General features: G+C 42.4%; 1 protein-coding gene across 6 annotated transcripts in view; it reads left to right on the top strand.

The window, feature by feature from the left end:
• setd3 (SET domain containing 3, actin histidine methyltransferase) overlaps positions 1 to 26,568 on the top strand; it is a 135,294-nt gene that overhangs the window by 34,839 nt on the left and 73,887 nt on the right. For all 6 annotated transcript variants that reach the window (XM_061842766.1, XM_061842765.1, XM_061842769.1 and 3 more), the window contains 2 exons: positions 5,289 to 5,361; positions 14,855 to 15,111. In XM_061842766.1, the coding sequence (XP_061698750.1) occupies positions 5,289 to 5,361; positions 14,855 to 15,111 (330 nt within the window). The remainder of the gene's footprint in view (positions 1 to 5,288; positions 5,362 to 14,854; positions 15,112 to 26,568) is intronic.

Genomic DNA, 26,568 nt, shown 5'->3' with positions numbered 1-26,568 from the left:
ACTAATAATTGCCTCTTCTACTCTTCCTTCTCTCTCATTTTTTTCATTCACCAACTTCTCAAAGTATTCTTTCCATCTTTTCAGCACACTACTGGCACCAGTCAACAGATTTCCATCTCTATCCATAATCACCCTTAACTGCTGCACATCTGTCCCATCTCTATCCCTCTGTCTGGCCAACCTGCAGAGATCCTTTTCTCCTTTTTTCGTGTCCAACCTGGTGTACATATCATCATATGCCTCTTGTTTAGCCTTCTTCACCTCTACCATGGCCCTGCGTCGCATCTCAATGTATTTCTTTCGCCTCTCCTCAGTCCACACACTGTCCCACTTCTTCTTCGGTAATCTCTTTCCTTGTATGACTTCCTGCATTTTGGGGTTCCACCACCAGGTCTCCTTCTCCCCTTTCCTACCAGATGACACACCAAGTACTCTCCTGCCTGTCTCTCTGATCCTTGGCTGTAGCAGTCTAGTCATCTGTGATCTCCTCCTGTCCATCGACAGCCTGTCTCACCTCTTTCCGGAAGGCCGCACAGCATTCTTCCTTTCTCAGCTTCCACCACCTGTTTCTCCGCTGTACTTTTGTCTTCTTGATTTTCCTCCCCACCACCAGAGTCGTCCTACACACCACCATCCTGTGTTGTAGAGGTACACTCTCCCTTCACACTACTTTACAGTCAGTAACCTCCTTCAGATTACATCGTCTGCACAGAATATAATACATCTGCGTGGTTCTACTTCCGCTCTTGTAGGTTACTATATGTTCCTGCGTCTTCTGGAAAAAGTGTTCACTACTGCCATTTCCATCCTTTTTGCCAAGTGCACCACCATCTTTCCAAAGTTCATTTCCCGGATGCCGTACTTAGCCATCACTTCTTCATCGGCCCTGTATCTTTCACCAACATGTCCAATCTGCACCAATCACAACTCTCTGTCTCGGATGCTCAAACTACTTCATCTAGTTCCTTTCAGAATTCCTCTTTCAACTCTGTCACATGTTCATGGATTGCAGCCACGACAGGCACCGACCACCTTATGGTCACAGCTCCGGTCTGCCGCCTGTGCATTGAAGGTGTGGAACATGGTCCACCCAGACTCATTGCTCGTGCATACCCCGTAACATGACCACATTTCCTTGGAGGCGGGATTTGAAAATGCTTCTGACCCTCAGTATACGTTCGGGCCTGCCATGTCAGATCGGCAACTTCCCCCGCCATCGGAGGCAATTCACTACCAGGTGGTGATCATTTGAAAGCTCCATCCCTCTCTTCACCTGAGTGTTTCAGACATCACAAGTCCGACAACACGACCATAAAGTCAATCATTGAATTGCAACCTACGGTGTCATGGTCCCAAGTGTACATGTAGATATCCTTATGCTTGAACATGGTGTTCAATATGGACAATCCATGATGCGCACAGAAATACTGCAACAGAACACTGCTCTGGTTCTGATGCGGGGTTCGGTTAGGAATGTTTTTCCCCGTCACGTCTTTCCAGGTCTCACTGAACATTTCCCACATGAGCCTGGAATTCCCTCACAAAATCCTTCAACCTTCTCTTTGGTCTTCCTCTCACTCTTTTGCCTGGCAACCCCATCCTCAGCACCCTTCTACCAATATACTCACTCTCTTGCCTCTGGACATGCCCAATCCATCAAAGGCTGCTCACTTAAACCTTATTTCCAAAACATCCAACTTTGGCTGCCCTTTAATGAGCTCATTTCTAATCTTATCCAACCTGCTCAATCCAAGAGAGAAACTCAACATCTTTCAGTTCTGCTCCCCGTTGTCTCTTCAGTGCCACAGTCTAATCCGTCCATCATGGCCGGCCTTACCACCGTTTTATAAACTTTACCCTTCATCCTTGAAGAGACTCTTCTGTCACATAACACACCTTCCGCCAGCTGTTCCAACCCGCTTGGACCCGTTTCTTCACTTCCTTACCACACTCACCATTGCTCTGGATTGTTGACCCCAAGTATATGAAGTCGTCCACCATTGCTATCTCTTCTGCCTTGAACCTCCCACCTTTCATTTGCACACATATTCTGTTTTACTTGTGCTAATCCTCATTCCTCTCCTTTCCTGCGCATGCCTCCCTCTTCATAATTGGTCCTCCATCTGCTCCCTGCTTTCACTGCACATCACAATGTCATCTGCAAATATCATGGTCTAAGGGGGTTTCAGTGTAACCTCATCTGTCAGCCTATACATTATCACAGCAAACAGGAAGGGGCACAGAGCTGATCCCTGATGCAGTCCCACCTCCACCTTAAAGCCCAAGTGACATGCCTATAAACATTCGAAAATAGATGTTATGAAAAAGACATGTAACATTATTTACTTCAATGTCTTTACAAAAAAATTAGTATGAGCGGAGAACGAGTCATTTTTTCACAAAATTCGCAACTTGGAAGTGGTAGCCATATTGCCTGCAACGTCATCAGCAGATGTCACACTGGGACATTCGCCATTGAAAACACGTAGTGGCACCTGCTATGGGACAGGAACAACAGATTTTCGGATTTTCCCTTCTGACATGGAAGCTTATTTCGAAGAACAGAACAAACATCTTGCAATCGAGTGAAGCGATCAAGGCAATATTACCCTGTCGTTTCGAACCATATTTAGATGATATGCAGATCACTTCTAACTCACAACAGACTCCCTGACAGTATGTGGCACACTCAGCTGTGAACGACAAAAACGCCGCAGCCCGGGCGCGACGAGCTACCGTGGCCCAACCGCGATGAGCTAATCACAGCTGTAGCCGGGAATGTTCAATATTGCACTGAGGTGGCGCCCCAGCCGGGATGGCTCATCATGGCGCCGAGCCAGGCCGCTTTACGGCGTTGTCATTTCTTGCGGCTGGGTGCGCCCTTGCCGACAGTGTCGGCAGCATTGTTCATCCGTTCACGTTGTTCATCGCTCACAGCAGCAGCGTTGGCAGTGATGAACAATGCTGCCGCTTTCGGCAACGAACAACGCCGCCGACTATGGCGCACTCAGCCAAGAGCGACAACATGCCGTAAAGCGCCCCGGCTCAGCGCCGCGATGAGCCCCCTCAGTGCCACGATGAGCCACACCGGCAGACGCAGTGCCGAAGCGCGGAACATCGACCACACATTTTATACAGTGCCTTGTGAAAGTATTCAGCCCCGTTGAACTTTTCAACCTTTCGCCACATTTCAGGTTTCAAACATAAACAAATGAAATTAACATTTGTCAAGAATCAACAAGTGGAACACAATCGTGAAGTGGAACGAAATGGATATTTTGGATATTTTAAATTTTTTAACAAATAATTGCATTAATACTTTGTAGCGCCACCTTTTGCTGCAATTACAGCTGTAAGTCACATGAGGTATGTCTCTATCAGTTTTGCACATCCAGAGAATGAAATTCTCGCCCATTCTTCCTTGCAAAACAGCTCAGTGAGGTTGGATGGAGAGTGTTTGTGAACAGCAGTCTTCAGCTCTGCCCACAGATTCTTGATTGGATTCAGGTTTGGACTTTGACTTGGCCATTCCAACACCTGGATACGTTTATTTGTGAACCATATTGTAGATTTGCCTTTGTTTTGCATCATTCTCCTGTTAGAAGATAAATCTCTGTCCCAGTCTCAGGTCTTTTGCAGACTCCAACAGGTTTTCTTCCAGAATGATCCTGTATTTGGCTCCATTTGTCTTCCCATGAATTTTAAACATCTTCCCTGTCCCTGCTGAAGAAAAGCAGGCCGAAATCATGAGGCTGCCACCACCATGTTTGACAGTGGGGATGGTGTGTTCAAGGCGATGAGCTGTGTTGCTTTTATGCCAAACATATCGCTTCACATTGTGGCAAAAAAAGTTTGATGTTGGTTTCATCCGACCAGAGCACCTTCTTCCATATTTGATATCTGAGGAAGCGCTGACTGTCAAAAGAGCTGCTGAGACAGTTCTCCACAGTGGTCATCCAATCAATACTGTGTACCTCCATCACAGTCTGATTTCCACAAAAAAAGGACAAACTCGGACTGCAACGGACAATCGAAACCACTGACGGATTGTCGGCACCACACTACCCACGATTGAGGTTGCACACAACGCGAACTTGGTCCAGAGCAGGCAGGATCCTTTTGGATCCTCCACATCGTGGACACCAGCTCTTCCAGCTCCTTCTGTCGGGAAAGCGCAACCGACCAACAGGCATTTGAACAGTTTTTTTCCCTCTGGCATTTAAGTCATTAAATTCTTGATCAGTGAACCTACTATTTTACTGCCTTGTGACATGTTAGGACAGTCACTCACATCCTGCTGGACCAGTAATAGTGTCAGTTATATATATATATATATATATATATATATATATATATATATAGTTTTATTTTTTTAAAATATTTTGTAGACTGCACTGTTCATCACTTTAAACTGTTCCCTTTGCACAGTTGACATTGCACCGGTCTGTAACAGGAACTGCAAACGGGTAAAGGCACGCTGTACAAACTTAACAGAATGTGGTACTTTAAGACACTTACCTTTTTCTATACTAAATGAAGAAGTTTTTACATCTTGCACGACTCTTATAAGGAATAGTTCCGATAAACAGAGATGTCTTATTCTTTGTTCTTGTTGCTTTGTTGTTCTTAGTTCTTTGTTTTGAATGTCCAACTGCCGGAGAAGAATTCCCTGTGTTTTTATACACACTTGGCCAAAAAGCTGATTGGATTCTGGTTGCCAGCCAATCGCAGTTCACATAGAGACAAACAGCTGCACTCACAATCACACCTAAGGTCAATTTAGAGTGTCCAATTAATGTTGCAAGTGTTTGGGATGTGGGAGGAAACTGGAGTGCTCGGAGAAAACCCACGCAGGCACGGGGAGAACATGCAAACTCCACACAGGCGGGTCCAGGATTGAACCTCAGAACTGTGAGGCCAACGCTTTCCAGCTAGACCATCATGTTCCCCATTTTGTGCAAACATTACATTTACAGTATATTGTTTCCACAAAATTCCATGTGGTCCTTTTACGTTTGAGCATCTGCCCCTCTGCACTCCCATGCTCGGGAGAACCGATATGGTGTTTAAAATAAGATTTTTGGAAATAGGAAAGAATATTTGAGACATTCTTGGTCCTAACCCACAAACATACCTAGCTGTTGTTCATCCCAGAATTACATGTTCTTTATTCATACGGCAGTCTCTCGAGAGGTCAAAGGTTTCTTGCCAAGAAGCATTATTTTGTTAAAGAAATAATCAACAACAACCTTTACTTATGGTTTGTCTTAATTTTATTCTCTATACAGGCAGAAGAACTGTTCTTGTGCATTCCAAGGAAGATGCTCATGACCTTGGAATCCGCACAGAATTCTGTCCTGGGTAATTAACTTAGAGCTTTACTTCGTTAACTACAAAGAAATGTTTCACATCTTTTTTATTGTATGCAGTATGCAGTGTAATGTACAGTGTTCAAGTTCTGTGTTGTTTCTGCTCAGTTGAAACAATCTTACAAAAAAAAAGCGCCTCCTGTGGAATCTGTTTTCTCCCATGGAAGCAACTTGTCTGCCATGTTGTTGTACTCCATTCATGCACCTGAATATTGTGAAGGCTCTTAAATTGTGTATATGGAATGTTTAATTTCTAACCCAAATTATCTTATTTAGATAAATATTTGTTCATCTGTACCATAAAATGCATAACCTTTTCGATGTTTTTACCCAATAATATGTTTATGAATTAAAGTCCTCGTTTCCCATGTCTGAAAAACACCTCCTTCCGTGTGGGTAACCTCTGATGTCACTAAAGGTAAATATTCTGTTGTGGACTAGCATTAGCATGGAGCCTCACGGGTTTATGCCGAAGAAAAACACATTAATTTTTGAGAATTCCTCAGTAATGGTAAGCTAAAACCAATCTGTAAAAATGGTGAACCCGTGTGTGGTTTAATTTTGTAGCAATTTGAGTGATTGTCATCACAGTTTACATTTTCTAAAAGACCCAAGCCTCAGAGGAATAATTTTTCCAAAACGCGGTCAGCAGTCTGTCATATGAAGTCAACATTTCACATTCTTTTACTGGTAGACTAATTTCTGAGATGGGGTTTAAATGTAAACGGATTAAAAACTGGATCAGTGCCTACCATACAGCCAGTTTCAACACCTGAACAGATTGCTGTTGCTCAATGCACAAAACCCGAACTTGGATCGGCCGCTGAACCTGGACACGCTTCAACAAAGACAAGTTGTGGGGGTATGTATTTTTTTTTCCTGAACATTTTTAACACTGTTTACATGTCATTCTTAGCACAAAATATTTTATTACCGCAAATCATTTGACCATTCTCAACTAGAAAACAGGATAATAATGTGTACAAATGGCGGCATGGTGGAGTAGCTGGAAAGTGTTTGCCTCAGTGCTGAGTCCCCGTGTTCAATCCCAACCCTCCCTGTGTGGAGTTTGCACGTTCTCCCCGTGCCTGCGTGGACATATATTGCCCTGGGTGTGATTGTGAGTGCGGCTGTTTGTCTTGAGGTGCCCTGCGATTGGCTGGCAACCAGTTCAGAGTGTACCCTGCTTCTTGTGTTACAGTGAAGAAAATAAGTATTTGAACGCCCTGCTATATTGAACGTTCTCCCACTTAGAAATCATGGAGGGGTCTGAAGTTTTTATCGTAGGTGCATGTCCACGGTGAGAGAGATAATCTAAAAAGAAATATCCAGAAATCACAATCTATGATTTTTTTCATGATTTATTTGTGTGATAGAGCTGCAAATAAGTATTTGAACACTTCTTTATAAGCTAGAATTCTAACCATCAAAGACCTGTTAGTCCGCCTTTAAAAGTCCACCTCCACTCCATGTATTATCCTGAATCAGATGCACCTGTGTGAGGTCGTGAGCTGCATAGACACCTTTCCACCCCATACAATCAGAAAGACTCAAACTTATAACATGGCCAAGACCAAAGAGCTGTCCAAAGACACCAGATACAAAATTGTACAACTTCACATGGCTGGAAATGGCTCCAGAGAAATTGCCAAGCAGCTTGGAGAAAAAAGGTCCACTGTTGGAGCAATCATTAGAAAACGGAAGAAGCTAAACATGATGATCAATCTCAATCGGAGTGGAACCCCAAGCAAGATATCACCTCGTGGGGTCTCAATGATCCTTAGAAACGTGAGGAATCAGCCCAGGACTACACGACAGGTCTTGGTTAATGACCTGAAAAGAGCTGGGACCACCATTTCCATGGTAACTGTTGGTAATACACTAAGACATCATGGTTTGAAATCATGCATGACACGGAAGGTTTCCCTGCTTAAACCACGTCAAGACCCATCTTAAGTTTGTCAACGACCATTTCGGTGATACAGAGGAGTCATGGGAGAAAGTTGACAGAAACCTGTCTGATCTAGAGAAGCTGTGTGTGGAGGAATGGGCCAAAATCCCTCCTGCAGTGTGTGCAAACCTGGTGAACAACTCCAGGAAACGTTTGACTTCTGTAATTGCAAACAAAGGCTACTGTACCAAATATTAACATTAATTTTCTCGGGTGTTCAAATACTTATTTGCTGCTGTATCACACAAATAAATTGTTAAAAAAAAATCATACATTGTGATTTCTGGATTTTTCGTTTTAGATTATCTCTCCCACGGTGGACATGCACCTATGATGAAAATTTCAGACCCCTCCATGATTTCAGTGTGAGAACTTGCAATATAGCACGGTTTTCAAATACTTATTTTCTTCACTGTAGGTAATCCTTGAAACATTTCCAACTTCCGTGTCACAAAGGACACAAAGAGTTCGCGTCACACGGACCCAAGAAAATTGGAGGAAACCACGTCACATCATAAGGACTTAAAAGTATGGAAGGAAACAGTGTCACAAAGACCTGCATCTGAACAACTTAAAAGCATGAAAGGAAAATAAAGCGAACAAAGAATAAAAATACACACATAACACTTGCCCATTGACAGCTGGGATAGGCTCCAGCACTCCTGTGACCCTTGTGAGAATAAGCGGCTAATAAAATGGATGGATGTATACAAATCTTTTATTTTTTTGTGCAGCGTTTTTAATTTTAATAAAATACTACACAGTATTAAAGCAAGCAGTATTACATACTAGTCACTCGCAAAATAGACATTTTATAAAAAATAATTTCTTTACCATGAAATAGATTGAAATAAACCTGTGCTTTATCAACACATTTTTTTTCTTGTTTTATAAACTTTGAACCTTATTTTTCTATATCAATTACAGATGTTGCAGAAAGCATCTTCTGTACAAGAGGTTGATATCAAACGAGCAGATGCTGAATCTCCATCTTTGGTCCATTCCAAAAGTTGCCAGACTGATGAAGTGCCTATTCATGACAAAGGAACACGTCTTTCCGACAGCACAGAGAATACTGCAACATGTATTTCAAAGTCAAAGTACTCATATTGAAAGACCAAATAATAATTCTTGCAAATGTTATGGAACATATTTATACAAAATATAAACATACAGTTACATAAAAATGCTATGAGTCTAGTTATGTGGTGTATGTTTACTTCATTTACAAACATATACAACGACATTCAAACAAAGAAAAAAACAATCAGGATGTAGACCATTTTTTGCTGTGTAGAGAAGGGTTGCGTCAGGAAGGGCATCCGGCGTAAAAATTGTGCCAAACATATATGTGCGTTCATCTGAGATGACACGCTGTGGCGACCCCGAAAGGGACAAGCTCAAAGAAATTTACTAGTCTTGGCCCTCTGGATTAAAAAAGTCTCACAAATCTTTGACACATAGCAGGATAGAAGTTACATCTGGTTATTTCTGGCAAAAATTCTCCAACACCATCTCACAATATGTCTATAAGCAGTATGTTGGATGAACCTGAAAATAAGAAAATGACAATTTACCAGAATGGGAGTTTGTTTGAACAAGTATTGATTGGACAAGTTCTGCTTTTAGCAGGAACAATAATAACACAAATAACTCTTTATTTTGAAATATCTTAATGTAAATGAGGCGCAGCTGTAAAGTGTTGGCCTCACAATAATGAGGACCTGGTTTCAATTCCGGCCCCACCTGTGTGGAGTTTGCGTGTTCTCTCCGTGCATGGGTGCATTTTCTCCAGAATCTCCCGTTCCTTCTGCTTGACGACAGCACTCCCGCGACCCTTGTGAGAATAAGCGATGAATAAAATGGATGGATGGATGAATGGAAATGTCAAAATGCTGGGCTGATTAGGAGAAATAATTTTTAAAATAGCTCTTACTCGTGTTGTGGAAAATCCAGTCGCTGCCTGAATTGTAAAAAAGAAACGTCCAGTACCCATGTGTTCAGACAGCTGGCAATAAATTATGGGTGCTCAATCATGCAGTGCAGCAGATGCTCTGGATCATCTGCCGTTTTCTGGTGAATTTGTTGAATCTCATGGCAGCAAAAACTCTCCTGTTGTTAGCATAGGTGTGCAGCATTTACATGTACACCTGTGGATATAATGAAAAAAAGCTAAAAGACACGTATCAATCCAGTAAACAGAACCGTCCACCTCATTTACATTTGTATTTCAAGCATTTAATGCCAAAACAAAACTACAAGATACCGGTTTACAGCTTTCAGTAGAAAGTTTTGCGGGTTTGCTCATGACATCTTGGGAAAATTGTGATGAAAATGGGGTTTGGACGGGTCTGGGTACTGTCTCGTTATGGCATCAGTTTACCACATGAAATTATATTTATGGCGAAGCAAGATCTCACCAGCTGTTTCTCTCAAATTAGCGTGGCCACATTTTAACGGATTTGGTTCATTAAAATGCCAATTTGTGAAAATATACCAATTTATACAGAGAAAATCTGCTCCCACGTGAATGTTTGATCCAAAGATGCGTCATACTTAAAATGCATATTTCTTCAGGTTCCTATAACTGTTAGGAAGAACATTTAGTTTTAATCAGAAACCAGCTGACAAAAGAAATTAACATTGCTGCTTCTTCTTTTCCTTTCGGCTTGTCCCGTTAGGGCTCGCCACAGCGTGTCATCTTTTTCCATCTAAGCCTATCTTGTGCATCTTCCTCTCTAACACCCACTGTCCTCATGGCCTCCCTCACAACATCATCAACCTTTTCTTTGGTCTTCCTCTCGCTCTTTTGCCTGGCAGCTCCATCTTCAGCACCCTTCTACCAATATACGCACTCTCTCGCCTCTGAACATGTCCAAACCATCTAAGTCGGCTCTCTGTAAACTTGTCTCCAAAACATCCAACTTTGTCTGTCCCTCTAATGATCTTATTTCTAATCCTATCCAACCTGCTCAGTCCGAGCAAGAACCTCAACATCTTCATTTCTGCCACCTCCAGTTCTGCTTCCTGTTGTCTCTTCGGTGGCACCGTCTCTAATCCTTACATAATAGGTGGCCTCCACACTGTTTTATTAACTGTGCCCTTCATTGTAGCAGAGACTCTTCTGTCACATAACACACCAGACACCTGCCAGCTTTTCCAACCTGCTTGGACTCGTTTCGTAACTTCCCGACCACAATCACCATTGCTCTGGATTGTATTTGAAGTCGTCCACCCTCGTTATCTTTTCTCGCTGAAACCTCACTCTTCCCACTCCACCCCTCTCATTCACACACATACAGGGAAGAAAATAAGTATTCGAACACGCTGCTTTATTGCAAGTTCTCCCACTTAGAAATCATGGAGGGGTCTGAAATTTTCATCTGGTGCATGGCCACTGTGAGATTGATAATCTAAAAAGAAAAATCCAGAAATCACAATATATAATTTTTTAAACGATTTATTTGTGTAATGCAGCTGCAAATAAGTATTTCAAAGCCTGTCTATCAGATAGAATTCTGACCCTCAAAGACCTGTTAGTCTGCCTTTAAAAGTCCACCTGCAGTCCATGTATTACCCTTAATCAGATACACCTGTGTGAGGTCGTTAGCTAGATGAAGACACCAGTCCACCCCATACAATCAGTAAAACCCAAACTTGTAGCATAACCAAGACGAAAGAGCTGTCCAAAGACACCAGAGACGAAATTGCCAACCAGTTTGGTGAAAAAAGGTCCACTGTTGGAGCAATCATTAGAAAATGGAAAGACATGATGATCAATCTCAGTCGGAGTGGAGCCCCATGCAAGGTATCGCCTCGTGGTGTCTCAGTGATCCTTAGAAAGGTGACGAATCAGCCCAGGACAACACAACAGGACTTGGTCAGTGACCTGAAAAGAGTTGGACCACCGTTTCCAGGGTAACTGTTGGTAATACACGAAGACATCATGGTTTGAAATCATGTATGGCACAGAAGGTTCCCCTGTTGAAACCAGCACATGTCAAGGCCTGTCTGAAGTTTGCCAATGACCATTTGGATGATACAGAGTGGTCGTGGGAGAAAGGTTTGTGGTCAGATGAGACCAAAATTTAACTTTTTGGTCATAATTCCATTAACCGTGTTTGGAGGAAGACGAATGATGAGTTCCATCCCAAGAACACCCTCTCTACTGTGAAGCGTGTTGGTGGTAGCATCATGCTTTGGGGGTGTTTTTCTGCACATGGGACAGGACGACTGCACTGTCTTAAGGAGAGGATCACCACGGCCATGTATTGTGATTTGGGTAACAACCTCTTTCCCTCAGTCAGAGCATGGAAGATGGGTTGGCCAGGAAAACGAAGGAGTGCCTCCGGAAGAAGCATATCAAGGTTCTGGCGTGGCCTACCCAGTCTCTAGGACTAAACCCAATAGAAAATCTTTGTTGGGAGCTGAATCTCAGTGGTTCTTAGTGACAGCCCAGAAACCTGTCTGATCAAGAGATCTGTGTGGAGGAGTAGGCCAAAATCCCTCCTGCACTGTGTGCAAACCTGGTGAATAACTACAGGAAACATTTGACCTCTGTCATCGCAAAAAGGCTACTGTACCAAATATTAACATTGGTTTTTCTCAGGTGTTCAAATACTTATTTGCAGCTGTATCACACAAATAAATTAATAAGTTAAAAAAATCATATATTGTGATTTCTGCATTTTTCTTTTTAGATTATCTCTCTCACAGTGGACATGCACCAGTCAATACATGACCATCTCTATCCTTAATCACTCCTACCAGCTGCACATCCTTCCCATCTATCACTCTGTCTGGCCAACCTGTTGAGATCCTTTTCTCCTCAATCGTCTCCACAGAATATCATCCATTTGCGTGCTTCTACCTGCGCTCTTGTAGGTCACTATATGTTCCTGCCTCTTCTGGGGGAAAAAAAAGTGTTCACTACTGCCATTTCCATTCTTTTTGCCAAATCCACCACCATCTGTCCAAAGTTCCTTTCCTGGATGCCGTACTTACCCATCACTTCATCATCACCCCTGTTTCCTTCACAAACATGTCCGTTACAATCTGAACCAATCACAACTCTCTTTGTCTGAGATGTTCAAAACTACTTCATCTAGTTCCTTCCAGAATTTCTCTTTCAACATCCTACATCCTACCTGTGGGGCAAAGCCGCTAATCACATTTTATGTAACACCCTCAATTTCAAATTTCAGCCTCAACAATCGATCTGATATTCTTTTCACCTCCAAGACATTCTTATCTAGCTCTTCCTTTAGAATCACCCTTACACCATTTATCTTGTTCTTAAAAATGAGAACTAGCACACTTTTCCTCCATTCTTCAAGCACTTTCCAGCCCGCTCGTATTCTGTTGAATAAGTTGGTTAAAAACTCCACAGCCACCTGTCCAAATTGCTTCCATATCTCCACCGGTATATCATCAGGACCAAATGCCGTTCCATTTTTCATCCTCTTTAGTCCCTTTCTAACTTTCTCCTTACAAATCAATACTTTTTCCTGGTACTACACACGTATCTCTTCTACTCTTCCTTCTCTCTCATTTTCTTCATTCATCAACTTCTCAAAGTATTCTTTCCATCTATTTAGAACACTATTGGCACCAGTCAACACATTTCCATCACTATGCTGAATCACCCTTATCTGTTGCACATTCCTCCCATCTCTATCCCTCTATCTTGCCAACCTGTGGAGATCCTTTTCTCCTTCTGTGTCCAACCTGGTGTACGTCCGTCATATGCCTCTTGTTTAGCCTTCGCCACCTTTGCCCAACATTGTTTCAATATATTCCTTTCGCCTCTCCTCAGTCCTCTGTGTCCCTCTTCATCTTCGCTAATCTCTTTCCTTGTATGACTTCCTGTATTTAGGGGTTCCAATAGCAAGTCCACTTTTCCCCTTTTCTACCAGAAAACACACGAAGTACTCTCCTGCCCGTCTCTCTCATCACCTTGGCTTTCGTAGTCCAGTCTTCCTGGAGCTCTTTCTGTCCATCGAGAGCCTGTCTCACCTCTTTCTGAAATAGCAACAATCTTCCTTTTTCATCTTCCACCACATAGTTCTCTGCTCTACCTTTATTTTCTTCATCTTCCTCCCCACCACCAGAGTCATCCTACGCACCACTGTCCTATGCTGTCAAGCTACACTCTCCCCTACCACGACCTTACAGTCAGTAACCTCCTTCAGATTACATTGTCTGCACATACTATAATCCACTTGCGTGCTTCTACCTCGGCACTTGAAGGTCATTCTATGTTCCTGCCTCCTCTGGAAATTAGTGTTCACTGCTGCCATTTAAATCCTTTTTGCAAAGTCCACCACTATCTGTCCCTCAAAGTTAATTTCCTGGATGCCGTACTTTCCCATCATATCTTTATTGTCCCTGTTTTCCTTCGCCAACATGTCCATTACAGTCTGCACCAATCACAACTCTCTCTGTCTGAGATGCTCAAAACTACTTCATGTAGTTCCTTCCAGAATTTCTTTTTCAGCTCACAGTCACATCCTACCATAGCCGCTAATCACATTATACAGAATACCCTCAATTTAAAATTTCAGCCTCATTACTCAATCTGATATTCTTTTCACCTCCAAGACATTCTTTGCCAGCTCTTCCTTTAAAATAACTCCTCCACTATTTCTCTTGCCATCTACTCCATGGTAAAACAATTTAAACCCTTCCTTACTACCTTGTCACCTCCTCTCCTTGATGCACAATCTATCAACCTTTCTCCTCATCATCATGTCAACCAATTCCCGACCTTTTCCTGTCATATTCCCAATTTTCAAACTCCCTACATGCAGTTGAAAGCTCTGTGCATTCCTCTTCTTCTGCCGACGAATCCAGTTTCCTCCTCTTCTTTGTCTTTGACCCACAGTAGCTGAATTTCCACCGACGCCCTTCAGGTTAGCGGTGCCGGGGCCGGGTGTCGTTGACCCGGGCCACGACAGAGCCGGTATGGGATTCTTTCGATGAATGCTCATATTTTTTAGCACAGTTTTCCGCCAGATGCCCTTCCTGACACAACCCTCTGCATTTATCCGGGCTTGGGACCGGCCTACAGATTCCACTGGGTTGTGCCTCCTTAGGGCTGGATTGCCTTTCCCAAATTGGTACTCTGCTGAAAATGTAGCATGCCTTCCCTCAAAATGTCTTTACACATTACTTTTTTTGTAATTTTTACAATTTCTCAGCAGTACTTTTTACGTAGGCTCAAAGCACGCCTCACAGTCTATGATGGAAATCTTCATTGACAGAAATGTTGAAATGTAATATTTATTTCACACATTTTTACAGTATTGGAAAACATTAAAAATGTATGTTATATTAAAATCCAAAATATATTTTTCTTCCCCATGTTTTTCCATTTGCATACTTTTTTTTTTTTTTTTAACTCACTCAAGCCACTAAGCCGTGCTCAAGAGCCACGGGTTGGTTTCCTATCTCTGGTCAATGCTAACTGACATTTATGACTTGTGTTTGACTCGTCAAAAAGTCGTTAAAATTTAATGAAACTTCTATGTCTCAGGACCTCTCCTCCAACAGGACCGGATTCTTACGGCTATGGGCAATGTGTCACTCGCCTTCCATCTGCTTTGTGAACGGGCCAATCCTGCATCAATGTGGTTGCCATATATCCGCAGTCTTCCTCAGGAATACAGTATCCCACTGTACTACCAACCGGAAGAGGTGCAGCTGCTTTTGGGAACACAAGCGATTCAGGATGTCCTTAGCCAGTTTAAAAACACAGCCCGCCAGTATGCCTACTTCTTCAAACTGTTACAGGTAAAGTTTTTTTTTTTTACTTTTTTATTTAAAATATGCGGATGAAGCACAACACTCAGCACACATGAAAAACAGCATTTTATCAAGTGTGTGGTATTTTAATGCATCTCAATAGATTATAGTTTTAATGTATCATTTTATTTTCATGTGCCTGTTTTATTTTATTCTGTGCCCCATATTTCTATTTATTGATCCAATGTGCTCAAGGTTTTACAAGGGTAAAAGGACAGGAGAAGTGAATGTTTATTTTCATTTAAAAAAAAAAAAACTGCCCTATGTTGTTGTTTGTTATCCTTTCTGATGTCTGTGTGTTTGCACTAAACAGCAGTTCAGAGTGCCCACCCTTTTTGAAGTGCTTAGAGGGAGTGCTGGAGAGTGCTCCCTCTGGGGACTCCATCGTTCTGCTGGTGGACTTCAATGCTCACGTGGGCAATGACTATGAGACCTGGAAGGGTGTGATTATTAGGAATACCCCCTCCACCGATTAGAATCAGTGGTGTTCTCTTACTGGACTTCTGTGCTCATCACAGATTGTTCATTACAAACACCATGTTCAGACATAAGGGTGTCCATATGTACACTTGGCACCAGGACACCCTAGGTCGCAGTTCGATGATCGACTCTGAGGTCCTGTCATCGGTCTTGCGGCCGGATGTCTTGGACACTTGGTTGAAGAGAGGGGTGGAGCTGTCAACTGATCACCACCTGAGTTGGCGCTGATAGTGTGAAGAAGATGCTGGCTTGACGTGGCAATCCCAAATGTATTGTAAGGGTGTCCTGGGTAGGCTGTCAGATTCCCTTGTCAGAAGGAATTTCAACTCCCACCTTCGAAAGAACTTTGGTCACGTTCCGGGGGAAGCGGGGGGCATTGAGTCCGAGTGGACGAGATTCCGCGCCTCCATTGCAAAGGCGGTCGACCACACCCTGGCTGTAAGGTGGTCGGTGCCTGTCATGGCAGCAACCCCTGAACACGTTGATGGACACCAACAGTGAGGGATGCCGTCAAGCTGAAGAAGTAGTCCTATCGGGCCTTTTTGGCCTTTGGGACTCCCGAGGCAGCTGATGGGGTACTGGCTGGCCAGGCGGGATGCAGCTTTGGTGGTCACTGTGGCAAAAACCCGGGCATAGGAGGATTTCGGTGAGGCCATGGAGAACGACTTTAAGACAGCTTTGAGGAAATTCTGTTCCAGCGTCCGACATCTCAGGAGGGGGAAGCAGTGCAACATCAACACTGTGTATAATGACGGCAGAGTGTGCCGACCTCAGCTCTGGACGTTGTGAGTCAGTGGGGAGCATACTTTGAAGACCTCCTCAATTCCACTGACATGACTTCCCACGAGGGAGCAGAGTCTGTTTTTTCTGAGGTGGGCTCTCCTATCTTTGTGGTTGAGGTGCCCGAGGTTGTTAAAAAGGGGGATCACACTCCTCAGCCTGCATGGGAAGGTCTATTCAGGGGTGCTGGAGAGAAGGGTTCATCAGTAAGTCAAAGCTCTGATTCAGGAGGAGCCTGTTTTCCTGTACTAAGTGTTGTTGTTTGCACTTGTGTGGGGAGCTAAAGGTCAGAAAAATACGACTTTTGGCACGCTGTTGTGATCAACGATTGACGCGTTGAGCACCCCTGCCCCACGTATTCCTGAATTTTGGTGTGTTTTTCTCGAGAGTTTTGAAATCCAGTCATTTACATTTCTCATGATATGTATGTCACTGGAGAAGATCTCTTTCCCTTGCTGCTCCTGAGCCAATGCTGTGAGCACATCATGTGCTCTCGCAAGTGGATTTTTTACACGGAGACAATCAATCAGAGGAAAGGTGAGAGTCTTAGCCAAATATGGACAAACTGCCTTCTGGCTTGTCGCCTTAACGGCATCATAACGTGTCATCCTTTTCCATGTAAGCCCCTATCTCTTGAATCCTCCTCTCTAACACTAACTGCCCTTCATGTTTTTCCTCACTAAATTCATCAACTTTCTCTTTTGTCTTTCTCAAGCTCTGTGAGACTGTAATACCCAAGATCTTGAAGGTCTCAACGGTTGACACAAGACAGTTAGACAGCCTGATGGGCAGCTGCGGTGAAGGATGCTTCCAGGAGTCCACAATTATCGCTACAATCTTTAGAGTGTTCAAGCCAGGTTCTGTTGGCCACACCAAAGCTCCAGTCTTGCCATTTCCTGTTGATTCGTAGACTCTTCACCGTCTTTGATGAGGCCAATAACTGTGGTGTCATCGGCAAACATCAGGAATTTGAGAGCTGGGTGCCTCGAAGTACGGTTGTTTGTGTAGAGCGAGAAGAGCAGAGGGGAGAGGACACAACCTTGAGGTGCCCTGGTGCTGATAGTGTGTGTGGATAAGATGATGTCCCCCAACTTCACCTGCTCTGTCATGCCCGTCAGGAAGTGGAAGATGGCAGACGAATCACTGACTTGGAGGAGAGCAGTTCGGGGATGATGGTGTTAAACTCAGAGCTTAAGTCCACGAACAGGATCCTCGTGTAGATTCCCTCGCTGTCAAGATGAAGTACAGACTCGTATTGACGGCATCATCCGCAGACCTGTTAGCTCGATAGGCAAACTGCAGTGGCTCCAGCTGGGGACCTGTGATGCTCTTAAGATGGTCCAGCACAAGGCGTTCAAAGGACTTCATGACCACATATGTTAAGGCAACAGGCCTGTAGTCATTAAGACCTGAGACTGCTGCTTTTTTTGGGAACCTAAAAGGGTGGAGCGTTTGAAGCAGTATGGTACTTAACAGTTCTGGAGACCTGTTGAAGATTTTTGTGATGACAGGAGCCAGTTGGTCTGCACAGACTTTGAGGCAGGATGTGGCGACAAGCTCTGGGCCTGGCGCTTTGTTTATCTTTTTTTGTTTGAAGATCTGCCTCATTTACCTTTTATGGATGTTAAACATTGGAGCGGAGAGTGGTGTGGCTTTGTGTGTGTGGAGTGAATGTGTCCTTTTCAAATCTGCAGTAAAAGATATTGAGGTCGTCAGCTAGCCTGCTCTTGTTTTCTACTGGGGGGGGGGGGTGTCGCTTGTAATTAGTGAACGTTTGTAATCTGTGTCAGACTGATTTGGAGTCATTAGCGGCAGGATATTTTCTGGTTTTGCTGGATAGTCCCGCTTTTCAATGTTAACTTCTTTAGTCAGCTGGTTTCAAGTGCAATTGGAGAGGACCCTATCCACACTACGATATGCAACCTCTTTAGCCTGGCGAAGTTGCCTAAGTCTGCCTGTAAACCCTGGCTTGTTGTTATTGAACGTGCAAAAAGTTTTTTTGTTACACACACATCCTCACAGAAACCGACATACGCGGTCACGATATCTGTGAATTCATCAAGCCTGCTCGCTGAAATTTCTACGACACACCAGTGTGTAGTCAAAGCAGCTTTGAAGTTCTAAATTTGGCACATTTGTCCAGTTTTTAACTGATTTTACCGAAGGCTTTGTACTCTTAAGTGCTTGCCTGTATGTACAGTCTGTATTAAGTAGCGTAACCAGTGATCAGAGGATCCTATGGGACCACGGGGAATTGTGTGACATGCGTGTTAGTTGGAAGTATAACAGTGGTCTTGAGTGTTATTTTCCCCCGTTGGACATTTCATTTTTTGACCTTACATTTTGGAATCTGGGTGTTTTTTTTCTCAATCTCATTTACCTGCTCACCGAGCATAAGCAGTGCTGCAATCATGCTAGTTTGGGATGGAATGTAAAAACCTCAGAGAATGAAAGAGGCCAATTTACCCGGCGAGTAAAACGGCTTAGAGTTCAAGAACAATGTAGGTGGCCACACTGGTTGGCGCCATCTTGAAAGCATCTCCATAAACTTTATCTCAGAGCTCTCATTTACATATCTTAATAGACATATAGGTTGTTTGAACTCTTGAAAGAATCTGGTATTCAAAGTATTAACAAAAAATTGTCAGAAATAGGCATATTAATTTAAAGAATTTCCTTAGTGAGGACCAGGTTGAAGATGTGACCTTGATTGTTGGTTGGATTCTTAACATGTTGATGTCAAATGTGTCTAGTGTAGCACAATTTATTTTGATTCTTTTTTTTTCTTCCATGTTAAAGTCTAATTTTGATAAAATAGTTTTCATCAGAATAAATAGCTCATAGCAATTATGAAAAGTCATCGATCTATTTTCCATTATATCTGGTAGGTCTGTAAATTATCAAAACAATAACCATTGGTCAGCTTTATCTAGAACCTATAGCTATTCAAAACAGCTAAAATTGACCCATGTAATTTTTATTCCACTGAAATGGCTTAGAAATAACATGACTAGCACCTTTTTCACCTATTCTCTGGTATTACAACTACTTTCTGGTCACCTTATCATTTGTAGCAAATCCAGATAATTTGTTGTAATGATTAATATTGTGATTAGTCATTAATCATTATTTATTACCCAGTGATCTGAAATTGAAAAGAGTGAGTCTTACAGAGATAACTGGAGGCAATGGTTTGATCAACCAAACCAAATTGATACGTATAGCGCATTTCATACACAAGGTAACTCAATGTGCTTTACATAATTAAAATCATTCAAATACATAAATAAAAACATTGAAAAAGCACAGTTAAAACCGTTTTTAGTGCAAGAAATATCACTGAAAAGCAGAAGTAATCTTAAACACATGAGCAAATCGAATAATTTTTCATCTGGATTGAAAAACACACTAGGGGCTGACGTCCCCTCTGTTGGCAACTCATTCCATTTTTTTTGCTGCATAATCACTAAATGCTGCTTCACCACGTTGTCCTTTGGACTCCATTATTAAACCTGAGTCAGTTGATCTCAGATCCCTCCTAGGTTTGGATTCAATTTGGATTTCTTTCATGTATTAAGGACATAAATTCATGTTTTATCTTCACAAATTTCGTCGTTATATTTTGTATTACATTTCTTTGACCAACTTTCTGTCCCTTCACATTACAGGGCTCAGACGTGCTTGATCTCCATCAGGGGTTGATTTATTTGGAAAAGATCCCTAAAAATATCAGTCAGATTAGCATATAAGATTCCTCACGGGTGGAGGAGGGGTACTTCCAGTGGAGTGAGGTTGGGAGGAGGATCTTGGCGTGATGTGGCCTGGACTCCAATATTGACATTAGCCTTCACTTTTTTGTTAGGCTTGGCTACAATGGATCAGGGAGGGATGTGGGAGATTGTAACCTGGTCCTGTTGACCATCACGTGTGTCATCAAGGTGTGTTTTTTTTGGGGGGTCACTGAAAGAGTAACTAAAAAATGTTGATGGTCAATAACTTCACTCCTTGGCTATTTAGACACAAACTGTCTACCTTGTAAGATGTCTGCTCTCACAAAAAAAACCCCTGAAATTTTCAATGAAACTCACGGATAGTGAAGTACACACTTTGAGACATGTTTTTAACTGACTGAACTAAGAGAAACGTTCATCTCCAACTTGTATAAGTTGAAGTTTTCAAACTAAACTTGTATAAATTGGAGATGCCCATTTTTAAAAACCTCAGCATCCAAACTTTGCAGTTTATTTAAATCAATCCAAGCCAAGTTTGTGTACACTGCTGTGAAAAAGTATTCACCCCCTTCCTAATTAGTTTATTTTTCATGTCTATCACACACACAAAGGTTTCAATTATCAAAGCAATTTTAAAATCACTCAGAGACAACCCAAAGAAATACAAAATGCAGTGTTCAAATTATTGAGAAAAAAAAAGTATTCCGGCACAGAAAGGTAAATCCAAACCTTTTTGACTCTCTGTGGAAATAGTAATTGTTCCCTGACCCAAATAACTGGTTGTGTCACCCTTGGCAGCAATAACTGAAATCAAGTGTTTACAATAATTAGTGATGAGTCTTTCATATCACTCTGGAGGAATTTTGTCCCACTCAGCAAAGGATGTACTTTTTGGGCTTCTGAGGGAGCACTGTCTGTAACAAGAGCTGCTGAGACAGTTCTACACATTAGTGACCCAATCAGTACTGTCTACCTACATCACAGTCTGGTTTGGGGCTGCTACAAAAAATGACAAACTCCAACTGCAACAGACAATCAAAACTGCTGAACGGATTGTCGACACCACCCTACCCACTCTTGAAGCTTGCACGCCACTCGAACTAGGTCCAGAGCAGGCAGGATCCTTTCGGACCCTCCAGATACTGGCCATCAGCTCTTCCAGCTGGTTCCGCTGATGAAGCACTACAGATCAATGCAAGTCAAAACTAGCAGGCATTTGAACATTTTTATCCCTTTGGCATTTAAGTCATTAAATTCCTGATTAGTGAACCTACTATTTTCTGCCTTGTGCCATTTCTGGGACACACATTCATATACTGTGGGTCCAATTAGTATTAGTATACTAGTATTATTGATATATTCTGATGCTCAAACTCAAGGCCCGGGGGCCAGATGTGGCCTGCCACATGATTTTATGTGGTCTGCGAAGGCAAATCATGTGTATCAACTAATTTTTGTGAAAATCTGAACCAAACTTTCAAATTCTCATATCATAAATGATGACGTTGAGATATTGCAAGCATTTTTGTTACCAAACATCAACAATAGTTGATAAACCCATTCCCGTTGATTTCTGATTCCAAAAATAGTTGGGAAATTTAATGTGTAATTATGATGGGTCAATTAAAGATTTTTATCGTTTCAGACAAAAACCGTAACTACAATGTGGCCCAAGATAAAAATGAGTTTGACACCCCTGCTGTAGACTATCGCACAATTCGTCAGTCTAAACTGTTCCCTTTGCACAGTTGTCATTGCACTGGTTTATAACGGGAACCGCCAACGGGTAAGGCACCTCTGTAACAGCTTAACATAATGTGTGGCATTGACGCACTTTTAACTGTTCAAAATGAAGAAGACTCTGCATCTTGCACATCTGTGACTTTGATAAGGAATCATTCCCATTAACTGAATGTCTCTTGTTCTTTGTTTTGAATGTCGTAGCAGGGCGGCACTGACTGCCGGGGATAAATTCCTTGTGTGTTGTTGCACATTTGGTCAATAAAGCTGATTCTGATTCTCTTCTTTCCAGAATCATTTCAACTCCGTTTTCTAGGACGAACTGCCCGATTCGTGTCACAGCACAGCATCACAATTTGATTTAAATCCAGACTTTGACTTGGCCTCTCCAAAACTTTAATTTTCCTTTTTTTGAACCATTCAGAAGTGGTCTTGGTAGTGTGCTTTAGATCGTTGTGCTGCTGTATGAGCCAAGAGCACTTGAGTTTGAGGGCACGAACCGATGGCCGGACATTCTCCTTCAGGATTTTCTAGTAAACACAAGAATTCATTCATTCATTCATTTTCCCAGCCAATTTTTCTCACCAGGATTACGGGAATCCTGGAGCCTATCCCAGCTATCAACGGGTTGGAGGCCTTGAACTGGTTCCCAGCCAATTGCAGCAGTAGAATTCTTTGTTCCATCAGTCACACCTAGTTGACCATGCTTCACTGTTAACACAATGTTCCTTTTATTAAATGCCGTAGCATTTTCAGACCAGATGGAATGGGCCGCACACCTTTAAAAAAAAAAAAAAAAAAACGTACATTTTTGACTCGTCAGTTCCCAGAATGTTTCTCCAAGTCTTGAGGATCATCAAGTAGCAAGTGTGAGAGCCCTTGTATTCTTTGCTAACAGCAGGGGTTTTTGCCTGGGAACCCTCCCATGGATCCCATTTCTGGCCAGTGTCTTTGTTATGATAGAGTCATGAACACTGAACTTAACTGAGCCCAGCGAGGCCTACAGATCTTTAGATGTTGTTCGAGGCTTTTTAGTGACCTCTTGAATGAGTTGCAGTGTTGAAGTAATTTTAGTTGGTCCCACTCCTAGGAAGGTCTGACACTGTTCCCAGTTTTCTCCATTTGTGGATAATGGGGCTGACAATGTTTCCTGAGTCCCCAAAGTCTTGGAACTGGCTTTGTAACCTTTTCCAGACTGATGGATTTCAATTACTTTCTCATTTCTTCTCAAATTTCTTTAGATCATGGCAAGATGCATTGGTTCTTGAGATCTTGTAGACTATTTCACGTTCTCTAACAGATTCTATTGAAATGATTTCTTGATTCAAATATGATGATTATCCGGTTTGATTGTGGCTTGTGGAATTCAACTCACTTTTCCCAAATCTTTGGATAGTCACAGTGACTTTGTCATTTAACAAAGGAAAGGGGGCAATTATGGCTGAATAAATTGAATTTTCATTTGAAAAATGCATTTTGTATGTGCTTTGTTTGTCTCTGAGTGAGGAGGACCAAATACTTTTTCACAGCTTTGTATCATGATGTACTTCACAATTGGGTGCTGATAAGGTTTCCAGGAGTTTTTTTTTTTTTTTTTTTTTTTTAGGTCAGACACCATATCATTAGTAAAACACAGTACTTTGGTTTACTTCTCACGACAACATCTTCACATCCTTGACAGCTCAACTATTACCGTATGGGGTCCCATTTTTTTTCTTGGATTGTTTAGGTTCATCCCTTTCAATTGCCAGGGTCTTCTAAAAGTATCAAATCTATTTGTCAATATGATGACAGTTTTGCTTTGCATTGCATCTTTTTTTCCTGCCCTTTGTTGTAGCGAACCGTCCACATCTGCTCACTTGTGTTTGAACCATCCTATAACCCAGGCCAGTCGGAACCCTCAGTAATCTGATGGTGTTTTGTCTTCCTTTTGAGATCTTGTCCCATATCTTCGGGTTTTGTTCCTTATAAATTTCTGCTGGATGATTTCTTTCACTCTTTCCACAGTATATATCTATCATTTTGTTCGAGCTAAGTGTCTGTCTGTTAGCATGTTTCGGCTCACCGTTTTGAGACATCGGAAGAGTGGTTTCATTTACCAACATTCCGTTTACATCCACAGACACGTCAAGACAGTGCATTTTCATTTCCATGCTTGATATCCTCTCGAGCAGTCCGTGGTACTTCTCAGTTGAAAAGGCAGGCATATTGACTGCTCGTCTTGTTGATAATAGCAGGCTTATGCTAATTAGCAGGCCATGGTCACATAATTTTGAGAGGGTATCAGAGAATGTTGGAACATAGCAGCAATTGAGCAAACTGAAGAAAATAAGTATTTGAGCACCCTGCCATGTTGCAAGTTCTCCCGCTAAGAAATCATGGAGGGGTCTGAATTTTTAATTGTAGGTCCATGTCACTGAGAAACATGGAGTTTCAGCTCCCTCCAAAGATTTTCTATTGGTTTAGGTCTGGAGACTGGCTAGGCCACGGCAGAACTTTGACATGCTTCTTACGGAGCCACTTCTTGGTTTTCCTGGCTGTGTGCTTCAGGTCATTGTCATGTTGAAAGACCCAGCCATGACCCATCTTCAATGCTCTGACTGAGGGAAAGAGGTTGTTCCCCAAAATCTCGCAATCCATGGCTGGGGTCGTTCTCGCCTGGAAAAAAAAAAACTAAACCCATGCTTCACATTAGGGATCATGTTCTTGGGATGGAAGTCATCATTTGTCTTCCTCCAAACACAGTTAGTGGAATTATGACCAAAAAGTTCAATTTTGGCCTCATCTGACCACAAAACGTTCTCCCATGATTCCTCTGTATCATCCAAATGGTCATTGACAAACATAAAGGAGAAATCCAGTGCGTTGCATGAACAGTGTATCCAATAGGTCATGTAATATGTACCCTATTTTGACAATGTGGTGCTAAATCCTCTCTCATTTAATAGTGTTTTGAGATTTTTGTCAACAATTACAAATTCTCAGGGGTGCTGCTATTTTCACGAGTCATGATGTACGTGGGTGTGTGTGACGTGTACTGTGCCGTTCCAAATGCTCAATTACATGGGACACCATTAGGCCCAGTGCTAATTTCTCTGATTTATTCTCAGCTGATGAAGAAATTGCAGTATTGGTTGATTGGGAAGACGGAGGAATACTTTCATACAGATCTGAACCTGTGGCTGTAATTAATGTTGAATATTTGGATTGTTCTTCGGGCGAAAAGAGACGGAATCTGACTACTCGGAGGCCTACATGCGACATAAGTGCGTAAACAAAGGCCCCCAGGAGCTCCGGGCCGGCAGGTTCTTCGGATGGGAATGACGCGGAGTCTGACGAGCGACCTCCCGCAGCAGCTGCAAGCCGGGGTTCCAGACGGTGGACGCCAAAGCTAGGCCAAACGCCTCCGCCACCACCGAAACTCAGCTTAAGGGCTCCGCCGCCTGAAAGCTCAGCTCATTGCCCCGCCACCCGCTTCGTTAGCCCCGGACGCCGACACTAGTCTCACCCTACCTCCATTTGTGAATAATGGGTCTGACAATGTTTCCTGACTCTCCAAAGCCCTGGAATTGGCTTTGTAACCTTATATAGATCATGTGACTCATAAAAATGGCAGTGTGCCTGAAAAGTCGCAATTGTCGATAAATTTCTTCTCAAAACACTATTAAATGAGAGGATTTAGCATCATAGTGTCAAAACAGGATACATATTACATGACTTATTGGATACACTGTTAATGAAAACACTAGATTTCCCCTTTAAGACGGGCATTGACATGTGCTGGTTTAAGCAGAGAAACCTTCCGTGCCATGCATGATTTCAAACCATGACGTCTTAGTGTATTACCAACAGTCACCTCGGAAACGGTGGTCCCAACTCTTTTCAGGTCATTGACCAAGTCCTGTCGTGTCGTTCTGGGCTGATGCCTCACCTCTCTAAGGATCATTGAGACCCCACAAGCTGATATCTTGCATGGGGGTCCACTCAGATTGAGATTGACCGTCATGTTTAGCTTCTTCCATTTTCTAGTGATTGCTCCAACAGTGGACCTTTTTTCACCAAGTTGCTTGACAATTTCTCCGTAGCCCTTTCCAGCCATGCGGAGTTGTACAATTTTGTCTCTGGTGTCTATGGACAGCTCTTTGGTCTTGGGCATGTTACAAGTTTGAGTCTTACTGATTGTATGGGATGGACAGGTGTCTTTAAGCACCTAACGACCACACAACAGGTGCATCAGATTCAGGACAATACATAGAGTAGAAGTGAACTATTAAAGGCGGACTAACATGTCTTTGAGGGTCAGAATTCTAGCTGATAGACAGGTGTTCAAATACTTATTTGCAGCTGTATCACACAAATCATTAAACCATCATACATTGTGATTTGTGGATTTTTCATTTTAGATTATCACTCACAGTGGACATACACCTACGATAAAAATTTCAGACCCCTCCATGATTTCTAAGTGGGAGAACTTGCAATATATCAGGGTGTTCAAATACTTATTTTCTTCACTGTATCTACAAAATAGTAAAATCCCACAGGTTCAACAACATCCAGGAGTTGTGGATTCAAATTTTTTTCAAGGAAAAAAATCTACAAGAAAAAAATGTAAACATAAATGAAGCAAGCAGAGTAAGCAAAATAGTGTCTGCACTCTACCGAGACAAAGCAAATACAAAACTGGGTCAAACAGAAGCAGCTGCCAGAAGAT

Source organism: Syngnathoides biaculeatus, chromosome 15 (genome assembly GCF_019802595.1).
Source record: "Syngnathoides biaculeatus isolate LvHL_M chromosome 15, ASM1980259v1, whole genome shotgun sequence".
Taxonomy (NCBI): Eukaryota; Metazoa; Chordata; class Actinopteri; order Syngnathiformes; family Syngnathidae; genus Syngnathoides; species Syngnathoides biaculeatus.
Note: the sequence above shows the minus strand (reverse complement) of the source record. Positions and strands in the feature narration are given on the sequence as shown.